The sequence below is a fragment of the Phodopus roborovskii genome, unplaced genomic scaffold (assembly GCF_943737965.1).
Source record: "Phodopus roborovskii unplaced genomic scaffold, PHOROB, whole genome shotgun sequence".
In the NCBI taxonomy this organism is placed as follows: domain Eukaryota; kingdom Metazoa; phylum Chordata; class Mammalia; order Rodentia; family Cricetidae; genus Phodopus; species Phodopus roborovskii.
This window is the reverse complement of record NW_026126418.1, coordinates 17,823,201-17,836,103: the sequence shown is the minus strand read 5'-3', so window position 1 is coordinate 17,836,103 and position 12,903 is coordinate 17,823,201. Positions and strand designations below refer to the sequence as shown.

General features: G+C 36.5%; 1 protein-coding gene across 1 annotated transcript; it reads right to left on the bottom strand.

Annotated features, from left to right (window-relative positions):
• Nucleotides 1-11,526: 11,526 nt before the first annotated feature.
• LOC127221968 (olfactory receptor 4C15-like) lies at nt 11,527-12,498 on the bottom strand. The gene has a single exon (XM_051183898.1). The coding sequence runs from the start codon at nt 12,496-12,498 to the stop codon at nt 11,527-11,529; it is 972 nt and encodes a 323-aa protein (XP_051039855.1).
• Between the last annotated feature and the right edge of the window lie 405 nt (nt 12,499-12,903).

The window sequence follows — 12,903 nt, the reverse complement described above, 5'->3', positions numbered from 1 at the left end:
ATATATAAACATGAATATTTATAAGCCTGACACAATGTCTATTTAACAAAATAGCAGTATTAAATTCTTTCTTAGGGATTGTGACCTCAATCTTCATAAACTTTCAGCAATGTTTACAGTACAAGGTATGTGTTCTGTACTATTGATCACACTTCAAGTTCAGTCTCAAAGAGTTTAATTCACCAGTGAATACATCTTATCTATTTGCTCATTATCCCAGCATACCATGCTCTTGGCTTGCTAAGACATTTATTTTTTATAAGCTTAAATCAACAACTGATAGTATAATATATTTTAGAACTAGCCATCAAAGATGAATATACTAAGTAATTTTCAAGAGTAAGGGCTTATGACATTAAAAACTGGCGTGTATGTGTGTGTACATGTAAATGTTCTATTGCAGAAGTAAATAATTTATAGCAAGGAATGATTGTTCAAAAGACATAGCAAAATTCTGAAGAGGAAGCTCTAAATTATTTAGCTACAATTATTCTGGTATTTTAAATTTATAATGTATATCTGAGATCTAAAGTGATTAGTTAGATCCACGACTCAATCACTGCTTTCTATTATAGCAACCTATCTCATTACTTGGCTCCATTACACACACAGAAACTCCATCTGCCTATGTTACATGGTCTGCCATCTTCAACACCTTTTTATCTATTGCTAATGAGGCTTTACACTCACAGTTTTAAATAGTGGAAATTCAGGCACTTCTTATGAAAACTCCAATCCTTTTACTCACACTATGCTTTATATCATCTCTTGGAAACCATAAGACAGGGCTCCATGATCTCATCTCAATATCTATAAAATGACTACCCAGGAGTACAATATTGTTAGAGTATGCTCCCAGATATAGATGTAATCTGATATTCTAGAAACTTCTTTGTTCTGACAATAGCTTCAGTTATTGTGAGCCACTATATGTCTGCTTAGTTGATTCTGTGGACTGTGTTCTTATGTTTTTCTTGAATCCTCTGGTTCCTATACTCCTTTCTTCCCTTCTTCTGCAAGAGTTTCCGTGGCTCTACTTAATATTTTGCTGTGCATTAATGTGTTGTTATATGGTAAATGGGAATTCGTTAGTGACTCAGACTCCAAGTCACCCAGGGAAAGTTGGAAAGGATTCATATTGACTAAAGATCATGAAAAAAAAAAAAACATTTGAAGTTTAGAGATTTTCATTTGGGAAATTGTAAAATTTGAAGATTAAAAATATCAAACTAAGACCTGAAAATTCTCAGTGTCCATTGTTATATCCCATATCCCACTTTTCATTTCTCATTTTGTTGATTTGCATGTTCTCTCTCTGCTTTTGGGTTAGTTTGGATAAAGATTTGGGTTTGTCTATATTTTTGATTTTCTCAAGAAACCAACTCTTTGTTACATGGATTTTTTTATTGTTTTCCTAATTTCTACTTTATTTATTTCAGCCCTCAAATTGATTATTTCCTGGCATCTACTCTGCCTGGGTGAGTTTGATTCTTTTTGTTCTAGGTCTTTCAGTTGTGCTGAAAATTCTCTAATGTGAGTATCTTCCTTTTTCTTCATATGGGCACTTAGTGCAATGAACTTTCCTTCTATGGGCACAAAGTGCAATTAACTTTCCTTGTAGCATTGCTTTTAAAGTGTCCCATAAGATAGGATATGTTGTATCTTTATTCTCATTGGATTCTAGGAAATCTTTAATTTTTTTTCTTTATTTCTTCCTTGACCAAGGAATGGTGCAATTTCCATGGTTCAGTTTCCATGAGTTTGTAGGGTTTCTGTGATTTGTGTTGTTGTTGAATTCCCATTTTAAAGCATGGTGGTCTGATAAGACCAGGGGACTATTCCAATTTTTTGTTTGTTTGTTTGTTTCTTTTGAGGTTTGTTATGTTGTCTAGTATGTGGTGGATTTTAGAGAAGGTTCCATGTGGAGCTGAGAAGAAGGTATATTATTTTGTGTATGGATGTAATGTTCTATAGATGTCTGTTAAATCCAATTGGGACATAATTTCTGCTAGTTCTTTTGTTTATTTGTTAAGTTTCTGTCTGGTGATCTTGTCTAATCCTGGTGTTGAAGTCTCCCACTATGCTTGTTTGAGGTTATATATGAGAATTCAGTTTTAGTAGTGTTTCTTTTACTAATGTGGGTGCCTTTGTATTTGTGGCATAGGTTTTCAGAATTGAGACTTTGTACTGATGGATTACTCTTGTGATGAATACTAAATGACCTTGTTCATCTCTTTTGATTGATTTTGGTTTGAAATCTAATTTGATAGATATGATTGTTACACCTGCTTGCTTCTTGGGTCCATTTGATTGGAAGATTTTTTCCCCACCCTTTACCCTGAAGTAATGCCTATCTTTGAAGCTTAGATGTGTTTCTTATATGTAGCAGAAGGATGGATTCTGTCTTCATATCTATTCTGTTAGCCTGTGTTAATTTGTACTAGATTTAGGATCACTGATGTTGAGGGAAAATAAGGACCATTGATAGTTAATTATTCTGGTGGGTGTGTGTGGGTCAAAAGTTTGATGTCTGTAACTCTTGATGATCCAGGTTCTGTTGGAGGTCTCTTCTCTAGCAGAGAGCAGGCAATGGTGTCCAAAGATAAGGTGAGTGGGCCCTCAAAGTGGTCATGCATGGATAGGTGGGTCCAATGTGCTCAGAGCAGACCCAGAAAGTTGCACTGAGGTTGAGGGGTTATTGGACCCACACTGTTGCCCAATTCTCATGCAGAGCAGGGGGCCCAGCAGGACAAAGGGTGAGGGGAAGGCAGGCTCTGGGTGGTGTATGGAGCAGAGTACCAGGACTGTACTATCCAGGGCCAGTCACAAAAAGAGGAACATTGTAAGGAGTACGGTTTTTTTCGCCCACCGCCTAGTCCTGTCCCACCACCGCGCCAGCCCCAGTTAACACACTGAGACTCTGTATTAGATAAAATTCTGTTGGCCAGGTACTTATTTCTTATCGGCTAGCTCTGTCTTAAGTATTAAACCATTTCTGCTGATCTATGTATTTCTCTTACTGGGGAGCCAGCCGGCATACTGCTTTCTCCAGACTCTCCATCTTGACTCCTCCTTACTACTTCCTCTTTCCTCCTTGTCTTCTAGTCCTTCCTATCTCCTTTCCTATTGGCCAACAGTGCTTTATTCATTAACCAGTATGAGAAACATATACAGAATGACATCTCCCATCATCTCCTCTTTTCTGTCTAAATAAAAAGAAGGGTTTTAAGCTTAACATAGCAAAATATATAACACAACAGTTATCAAATAAGAATCACAGTTAATAAATATTTAGTCCATTAACATTTAGCAAGATTAAAAAACTATTATATCATCTATCCTATCTTTGTGAGTCTAAAGTCCTATATGTAACTTATCTTTAAGCCTAACTAAGGAAAACTATAACCATAACTATCTGTCTTCAACTCCTTCAAAGACCACAGAAGGATAGTATATAAACTCTAGAAATGACAGAGACATCTCGCCTTGTCAGTCACCTGAAGTTCTTCTGTAATCTTCCATCTTCAGCCCATAGGCCATAGTGTGCCTGGCAGACTCTTCAGCAAAGCAGGAAACTTTAAACTGTCTTCTTGTATTGGCAGTTTGTCAGTCACTTTTCTGTGTCCTGCATACTGTCTCACAGACTCTTCCATGAAGCAGGAACTCTGTAGAAATGTTCATCTTGAATCAGCAGTCACTTTTCTGTGGGTCCTACATGTCCAGTTTATACATCACAAAGTCAAACAGTCCAGACAAGAGCAGTATCTTGTCCAAATGGCTAGTCTTTCCATATTGGAAGCAAACTCCATAACGAGTTTCTTCAATGTCCATCTTCCTTTCTGGTGCAGGTGGTATTGCCAAGAGCAATTATGTCTCACTGTCATGAAAACCCTAAACCATTTTAAATGCCATTTTCTGTAGGTCTTTGAAAGGGTTGAAGAATGCCTATCTATCTCAAATACATCTCTGTGTATCTTGAAAACCTAGCTTTGACTATCATAGGTAATTATCTATAATCTGTACTACATTATACATTACATTTCTAAATGAGTTATATAAAGACAATACCTAAACAAGAGGAGAAATATACATATCACAAAATTGACCTTAAATTGTATCAATAAATGAAAATCCATTCCAAAACAAAGTATTCATATCTATACCATAATCTCCTTTTTACCTTTAAAAAGAGATTGGTTGTTGTCATTAACCATTTAAAACCAAGCCCACTTAAATGAAAACAAACATTTATAAACAATATTTGGGAATTTGGGTGTCATTCTTTCCAAACTACTTCCTGCTGACAGGGAGCACTGTCATGGGGATCCTAAGAAGATGCAGATATCCTGGCAGTAGTCTGCAAGTGTGCCTTGTTCAAGCTGTTTTGAATGTTGGATCACCAGGAACTCTGGTTCAGGGGGTCTGGCTTGATCAAACCACATTAGTCTGGAAGGAATCCACAGCTTTTCTTTGGATTTCTTTGGAAACAAAAATAGAAATCCTTTTCCACAGTAACTTGTCCTTGAATTAAATTTTTGAGTCAAAGCATTTTTATAATATATAAATTGAATTAATCCAGCAGTATTTCTTTTATCAGTTGTTTCCTCAGCAGTCAAACGATATAAAGACAATATAATGCCATAGAGTATACAGATTTTCTCTGAACTTTTCATTTTTACGGGGCTTTATTATTACTCTCTTTCTTCTATTTTTTTTTCATTTTTTGAGACATGGTTTCACGGTGTAACTCTTATCTGTCCTGGAATTCACTCTGCCTACCAGGTTTACTTGGAATCACAGAGATCTGCTTGCCTCTGTCTTGTGAGTGCTGGGATTAAAGGCGTGTGCCACCACACCCAACTGTTGTCTGTCTTTTTAAAACCATGGTTTTTTTTGTTTTTTTTTGTTTGTTTGTTTGTTTGTTTGTTTTGTTTTTAATTCCTTCCCAAGCCTACGTATTTTTTTTTTTAAACACACTGTAAACCTTTAGAGGTTTTTCTTCATATGAATCTGTCTTTACTGTAAATCTTTATCTTTTTCTGGCCGTGAGTCTTTATCTGTTAAACAACAACATTGCTAAAATGAAAATATTTATTGTTTCTGCCGCGGTTATCAAAGATGGCTGCGGTTACCTTTACAGCCAACAATGAAACTGTGGTCACTGCCCTGGTCAATGCTGCCATCCAGCAGGCATGCTGCCAGCTTGGAGATGTAGTCACTGCCATCGCCATCTCTCATACACACCAATAAATTGTTAGCAGTGCTTTTTTAAAGCCATGCGGTTTTTTGCTGCTTATGCTGAGTCAGGAATCTTTCCTTAAAAGAACCGTGGAAATTTTTGCTTGTCTCTCGCAAAAGAGAATCAAACCAAGAAAAATGCTGCTACCAAGAAACCTTGCTTGTCTCTGTTCTTTTGTTTTTAAAACCCTTTTTTAAGCGTTTGTTAAATTTTGAGTGGAAGTTCTTACTAGCCACGTGGGCGCCATTTGTAAGGAATATAGTATGAATTCACTTATAGATGGATTTTAGACATAGAGCAAAGGATCACCAGCCCATAATCTACACTACCAAAGAAACTAGGATACAAGAAGGAGCTTAAGAGATTCTTATAAGGTCCCTCACAGAAGAAGAAAGGAACAAGATCTCCTGAGAATATTGGGAGTGGCGGTGGGTGGGCAGTGAGTGGAGAGGGTATTAGGAGAAAGAGAAGGGGAGGAGAGGAGAATATCTGGGATCAGGAAGACTGAGTTAGGGGACAAATAGATGAGATAAAAAGAGATACCATAATAGATAAAGCCATTATAAGATTGAAGAGAAAACTGACTCTAGAGAAATGTCCAGAGACAAACAAGGATGACTCCAATAACATTTTGAGCAACGATAAAAAGGCTACCTTAAATGCCCTTACCTGATAATGAGATTGATGACTAACTTATCTGTCATCATAGAGCCCTCATCTAGTATTTGATGGAAACAGAAGCAGACACACATAGCTGAACACTGAGCAGAACTCCTGGAATATAGTTGCAGAGTGGGAGGAGTGATAAGAAAAGGGGTCAAGACCAGGCTTCAGAAACCCACAAAGACAGCTGATCAGAACAAGGGGGAGGTCATGGACCCCTACACTGATAGCTGGGAAACCAGCATTGGACCAACCCAGACCCTCTGAACATGCATCTCAGTTAGAAGTTCTGGGTAGTCTAAGGACCTCTGACAGTGGCACCAGGATGTATCCCTGGTGCAGGAAAGGATTTTGAGAGCACATTTCCTTTGGAGGGATACTCCCTTAACATTTAACATAGAGGCAGGATGGAGGGCCTAGTCCTACTTAGCTATAAAGTTTAGGAACCATAATGACAAGTATGGAACTATAAACCTTTGAGTGCAGTGGTGGTTACATACCATTTCAGTAGACTTAAAATATGCTTAACAAGAAATTAGTCTTGCCTGATATCAGAAAACTAGCAGAGTACCCACGGCTACTGATGTTATTCATCTAGGAGGAGAACCTACAACACCACATTGCAAATATCAGCTATTAAGCTGTATGTAACTACACAGTAATTTTTTTTTCAAGTAATTCATATTGTTTTAAAGTTAATTTTCTTTATTTAGGTATTTCTTTTTTTTTAATTTTATTTAATTTTATATAATAGTCCAATTAAATGAAAAAAAACATTTATACACAATATTTGGGAATTTTGGTGTCCTTCTTTCCAAACTACTTCCTGCTGGTAAGGGGCGCTGTCTTGGGGGATTTGAAGAAGATTCAGATATCCTGGCTGTAGTCTGTAGGGCTGTTTTGTCCAGCTGTTTTGAATGTAGGATCAGCTTGTACTCTGTTTCAGGCAGTCTGGCGTGATCAAACCACATTAGTCTGGAAGGAATCCATATCTTTTCATTTTCTGTGGAAACAAAAATAGAAATCCTTTTCCCCAGTAACTTGTCCTTCAACTTAAATTTTGGAGTCAAAGCATTTTTTTTTTTTTTTTAGTTTAATATATTATTTTACATGTCGATCCCAGTTCCCTCTCCCTCCCTCCCTCCCTCGCTCCCTCCCCTCCAGCCCTCCATCCCTTCTTCCCTCCCTTTTTACCCTCTCTGTCCTCTCACATGCACTCTAAATACCCTCCCCTCCCATCCTCCCACCCCAACTCCATATGTACGGGAGTGCCATCCAGTTGGGGTCATGTAGATCTGACAGGTCCTGTGAAGTAGGGACTAGGGCTTCTCTCCTGTCTCTAGATTAAGGCAGTTATCCCCCCATGGGGGATATGTTCGCAAAGTTCTTTTGTGAACCAGGGATACATCCTGGCTCCACTGTCTGAGGTCTCTTAGACTGCTCAGTCCCTCTGGCTGAGACCCATAATCAGGGGGGCCTGAGTCAGTCCATTGCTGGCTTCCCAGCTATCAGTCTAGTGGCCCTTAGCTCCTCCTTTTTCAGGTAAGCTGTCTGTATGTGTTTCTGCCGCATGGTCTTGTCCTTTCCATCTGCATATGGGTTCTAGTTCAACTCAGTGTTTATGTATGGGTGTTTGATCCTGTTTTCAACAGGCATTAGTTGAGGGCTCCATGGAGAAGTTAGTTGTTGATCTCACTCTCCGGGAAGGGCATTTATGATAGCCTTTCCATGTAAGCTCACTATACATAAATAAATGTATCAGGACTCCTCACAGGTGAAGCATCTCGGCAACACGTGGGGATCACTACAGGAAACCAAAGCCAATCATAGTGAAGAGGCCCAGGCCCAATAACTACATCTAGAAAACAATTTCATTCACCTGAGTTTCTTGGAACTATGAAGTAAAGGGGCCAAAGGATTGTAAGAACCATAAGATCATGGAGTTTCTTGTGACTGTGAATCCTAGTTATGTTAGAACTTAGACCCATAAATTACATCAAAATGATCGACAAAATATGAGCTAAGCAGGAACAGAAACCAAAATATGCTCAAGTGTATGGCGAAAGGCCATAGGGCCTCAACACAACACAGTGAAATATAAGCAGTAAGGAATGCTGAGCAGAGGATAAATAGCCTTCCCCTAGGATAATTTCACAAGTTGTTATCTAATGAAAAATATTGAGCCCTGAAAAAAATATATATGTAACATTATACCAACTAGCATGTTATACATGAATATGCATATACATATATTCTTGTAACAACAATCAATAAAAAAGAATTCCAGGAATTATTATAAAGAACAAATGAGAGTATTAGGAGGGTTTTGAGGGTGGAAAAGTAAAAAGAATTGATGTAATTATAATCTCAAAAATAAAAAGGTAAAATTAAAATACAGAAAACACCAAAACAAAATCTACCAAAACACTTGGGTTCAATTTTGTGTTGGCAATTTAGATAGTAGGCATTGAACTTATCTTGGGCTGTGATGATATAACCAATGACACTCCATTGGGAAATAAAACTGCTTTTTTTCTTTTTACAACAGGAATCAGTTGCAAGTAGCTTCTTAGTTAGAAGCAGGTCTTTTTGTCCATTTTCCATTTTCAGTTCAGGGTTTCTGTTAGTTTTGAACCTGTGTGTTTCACAGTCTCCGTGAGTTTTATGGATATCAATAAAGTATTAGAGAAGCTCAACAGCTTTTAATATTTAAACAAATAGATTAGGAAAAAAGTGGGTAATTGTCATCTACTTGTTACTTCACGGCTAATAACTGTAAACTATTTTTCTTCTAGCATAGCACTACTAGCATCTACAACTGTCCAGCTATAATTAAGGAAACATAAAATAATGCTTGAATGTGATGTATACAGGAACAATGCTCATTTTATTTTATTTCAATCTTGGCATTAACAACTTCCAAAAATAACTAATACACTGATATCAGATGTCTATCTCTTAAGTTAATTTACAATTCATAGAGATACAAGAACAAATAAAACAAGAAAACAACTATGGGTAGAACAAGGACCTAAAGTAGATGCAACTGTTATGACAACAACATGATCATCCCAGGAACTGATTGAGAGAGTATCTTAGCATATTAAACTTTGTGGTACACTTTGGTTTTGATGAAAGCCATACACATTGTTTTATATTGGTTTTAAAACAAGTTGAAATTTTTTATACATACACCTTCAAATAGAAATCAATACAATGTCATACCCATTTTTATATGTTGGCCCTGGAATGTAAAACTAAGGAGAGACCATCACATAGTACTAGCATTTAGTACAGGATACATTTTAACATGAGTTCTTTGTGTATAGTGAAAAATTTTAGTTACTTCTTGTTTTTATTGAAAAATATGTGTTACCTGTGTTACCTGGAATTTCCTGTGGGTAACAAATTCCCTTGGAATGTTAGAGCTTTGTTTAAAGTGAAAAATTTGTTATATTCATTTAATTTGCAAAACATTCCACAGTAAATCTGAGTATGGGCATGGTTTTGCACTTCTTTAATCACAGTACTTGAGAGGCAGATTCAAGAAAATCTCTGTGAGTTAGAAAGCCAGGCTGGTCTACATAGTGAGTTTCAAGACTTCCAAGAATATCTTGAAAGACATTGTCTGAAGAAAACAAAACAAAAATAAGAAAATAAATATATAGTGACAAAATACACAAATGCATTGATTATATATATATATATATATATAGACAGTTATGAAATATAATTTTTCAAATGGATCACAAAGTTAATATTATTAAAATCAGAAGGTGAATCAGTCTTCTCCAAATATAAGCCTATACTAAATTAACAAATTCCAAGAAGACTCTAATACATACACTCACACATACATATACACATATATATTCAACACTAAATGTACTCAGCAGTTGTGCATTATAAATCTATATGTTATATTGATATGTGTGTGTTTATTTGCATGTGTAACAATAATAATAGAGAACAAAAAGACATGTACTTGAAATTGGTGAGAAATACAGAGGGAATTGAAGGGAGTAGAGTAGGGATAGTATATATAATCTGCCCCTTCACCAAAAAAAAAAAAAAAAATATATATATATATATATATATATATACATATATATATATATATATATATATATATATATATATGGGGAAAATGAGCACTAAACTCAGAACTAAATAGAAATTTATTAATCTTGTGAAAACATATTTCAAATGTACTTCCTCTAGATTTTATTATCTGTTGTGGTAGTTATAAGTAGTTGATCTGTAAGGATGGAAAAATTTAGCCTAATTCTCCCTAGACTCTGCCCCCTAGCAGTGAGTAGGCAAAAGGTCACATTCTTGACTGTTTATGACAGGGCGGTTTTCCAGACAGCACCTGTGAGTGAATGAGAACAGGAAACAAGCTTGTCATACTACTCAGAAGCCCTAGCGAAAGCAGACTTCCTGGGCTAAGCACTGGCTTGGATAGTACAAATTGATTGGTCCACACTGGATGCTACGAGATGATTGGTTTGTGATGCACAAGCTTTGTTGTAACCCTATAAAAGCTGTTGGAACCCTGTACCGAGGGTTCCCAGTCCTCTACCCCACGGGGAGTATGGCTGTGGACCCCAGTGCACTGGAATATAAAAGACCTTGTACTCAATATATGAACATCATAGGTAATAATCAGTATTTGCCTTTCGTTTTTGCTGTAGCATAGGTATTCCCCAGGGAATCAGGTCACATTGCCCATTCAAGAGTAGTAGTCACATTAGCCTTCAGAAATTTAATTTGTTATTACTTGTAGAAATTCAAGACAACTGGAATTTTCGCCCAAGCATGAATAAACTCACTTTTAAAATGTGTTCAAATGATACAGCAACATTTACTCTTCAGCCTATAACTCTTCTCCTATGCATTTCTAAGTTCTGAGGACTCAGAGTGTCATACAAGGACCTAATTTTACTTGGAGCATTCTCAAAAGTTTCTGTTCCTGTCTTCAAATGCACTTATTTAGGAAGAACAATTTACCTCTTCAAATAGATTCTAAAAATCACTGAATTACTGAAAGTATAAAACAAAACAAGCTTTAATTTTCACACATCAGTGTTAATTAATCATTTCATAGTGAAATTGTGATCTCAGAAACACAGAGTTCCCATGAGAACATTAATGCATCCTGTGGAAAATGATGCTACCCTTTTCAAACTAATGACTAGTTAATAAGATACTTACTTGTACTAGTGTATAGTGATTTCTTGAATTTTTATTAGTTTTCTAAATATAATGGTTCTTCTGTGTGTGGACTGTGTCTGTTTATCTGTATGAAGAGTATTTACATGCTTATACAAATGAAGGGTTGATGGTGTAGTTGTCCATATGCATGCTGATACAAAGTAAGACACCGAATCTATCAATTTATTGCATTCTACTTTATTTCCTAAGACAAGGTCTTCACTGAACCCTGTCCTCATAGTTATAGTAAGAAAATTTGGGACCTACAATACCTCACTTCAACAGTATTTTATTAAAAGTATGCGACCATGACTGACTTTTTACATGGGTGTTCGGAATCATTAATAATATGACATTTGCATAAGTATGCTATCACATGCCAGTATGTATCCCAAAATTGGAAGTATAATTTAATAGTCACCAGAAAGCACTATCAATCTCCTCCACATTTTTCTGATGGCATTCTTCATTTCCTTATTCCTAAAAGTGTAAACCATAGGATTCACAAGTGGTGCCATGATTGTAGGAAATACAAGAGCATTTTTTTCAGAAGTGAAGGCAGATGTAGGTCGTGCATATATTAATATACATGATACAAAGAACAAAAGCACAACAGCAATGTGGGATCCACAGGTGGAGAGAGCTTTAAGCCGCCCTTCAGAGCTGTGGGATCTCAGAGAATACAATATGACACCATAGGAGATAAGCAAAATAGAGAAGATTATGATGCAAATAGACCCACTGTTAGCAAACACCAAAATGACAAATATGTGTGTGTCAGTACAGGCAAGCTTCAGTAATGGGAATAAGTCACACATGAAGTGATCGATGACATTAGGTCCACAGAAGGGCAGTTGCAAAGTGAAGGTAATTTGTATGATAGAATGCAAGAATCCTCCAGCCCAGGATATTGCCACCAAGATGCCACAGAGCCTCCGGGTCATAATGGAAGTGTAGTGAAGGGGCTTGCAAATGGCCATATAGCGGTCATAGGCCATGGCTGTCAGAACAATCACCTCCGTCCCAGTGAAGAAGTGGTGGGCAAATAGTTGTGTCATGCAACATTTAAATGAAATGGTCTTCCTCTCATAGAAGAAGTCTACAATCATCTTGGGTGTGACAGTAGAAGAAGTGCATGCATCTACTAAGGACAGGAATATCAAGAAAAAGTACATAGGGGAAGCAAGCAGTGCAGGACTGTAGATGATGGTCACAACAATTATCATGTTGCCCCAAATAGTTGCAACATAGATCAACAAAAATACAGCAAACAGTATTTTCTCAACCTTTGAGTTCTGTGAAAGCCCAAGGAGTATGAACTCGGTGACAAAGCTCTGGTTTTGCATTGTTCTCAAGAATATGCTGAAGCAAAATCTTTTCATGTAAACCTAAAATTATAAGAAAACAATACCTCATTAAAGTTTATATAATCGCCACTTATAAGTTGTGTTTCCTTCGTTGTATTGCAATTTAAAAAGAATATTATAAACTTTTAAAGATATTGTTGCCTAACAGAAAGTACTGAAGTTGAGATGAATTATTAAGTACTTTAAATAACCACAGTTATTATATTGGATTTAACATCCTCTTTTTGGTTGAGAGTTGAGCCTGTAGCTAATCTGTGAAATGACAGCTTTTTGTCATTCTTAAAGTTGATTTGAAGTGAACCATTCAAATGAAATTTAAAGTGAATATAAATGAAGACCAGAGTGTAAGTCCTCATTGACTGATCAGAGCATGGCCTCATCTACCAATAAATATGCAAAATATATTTTAGGGCTTTCTTC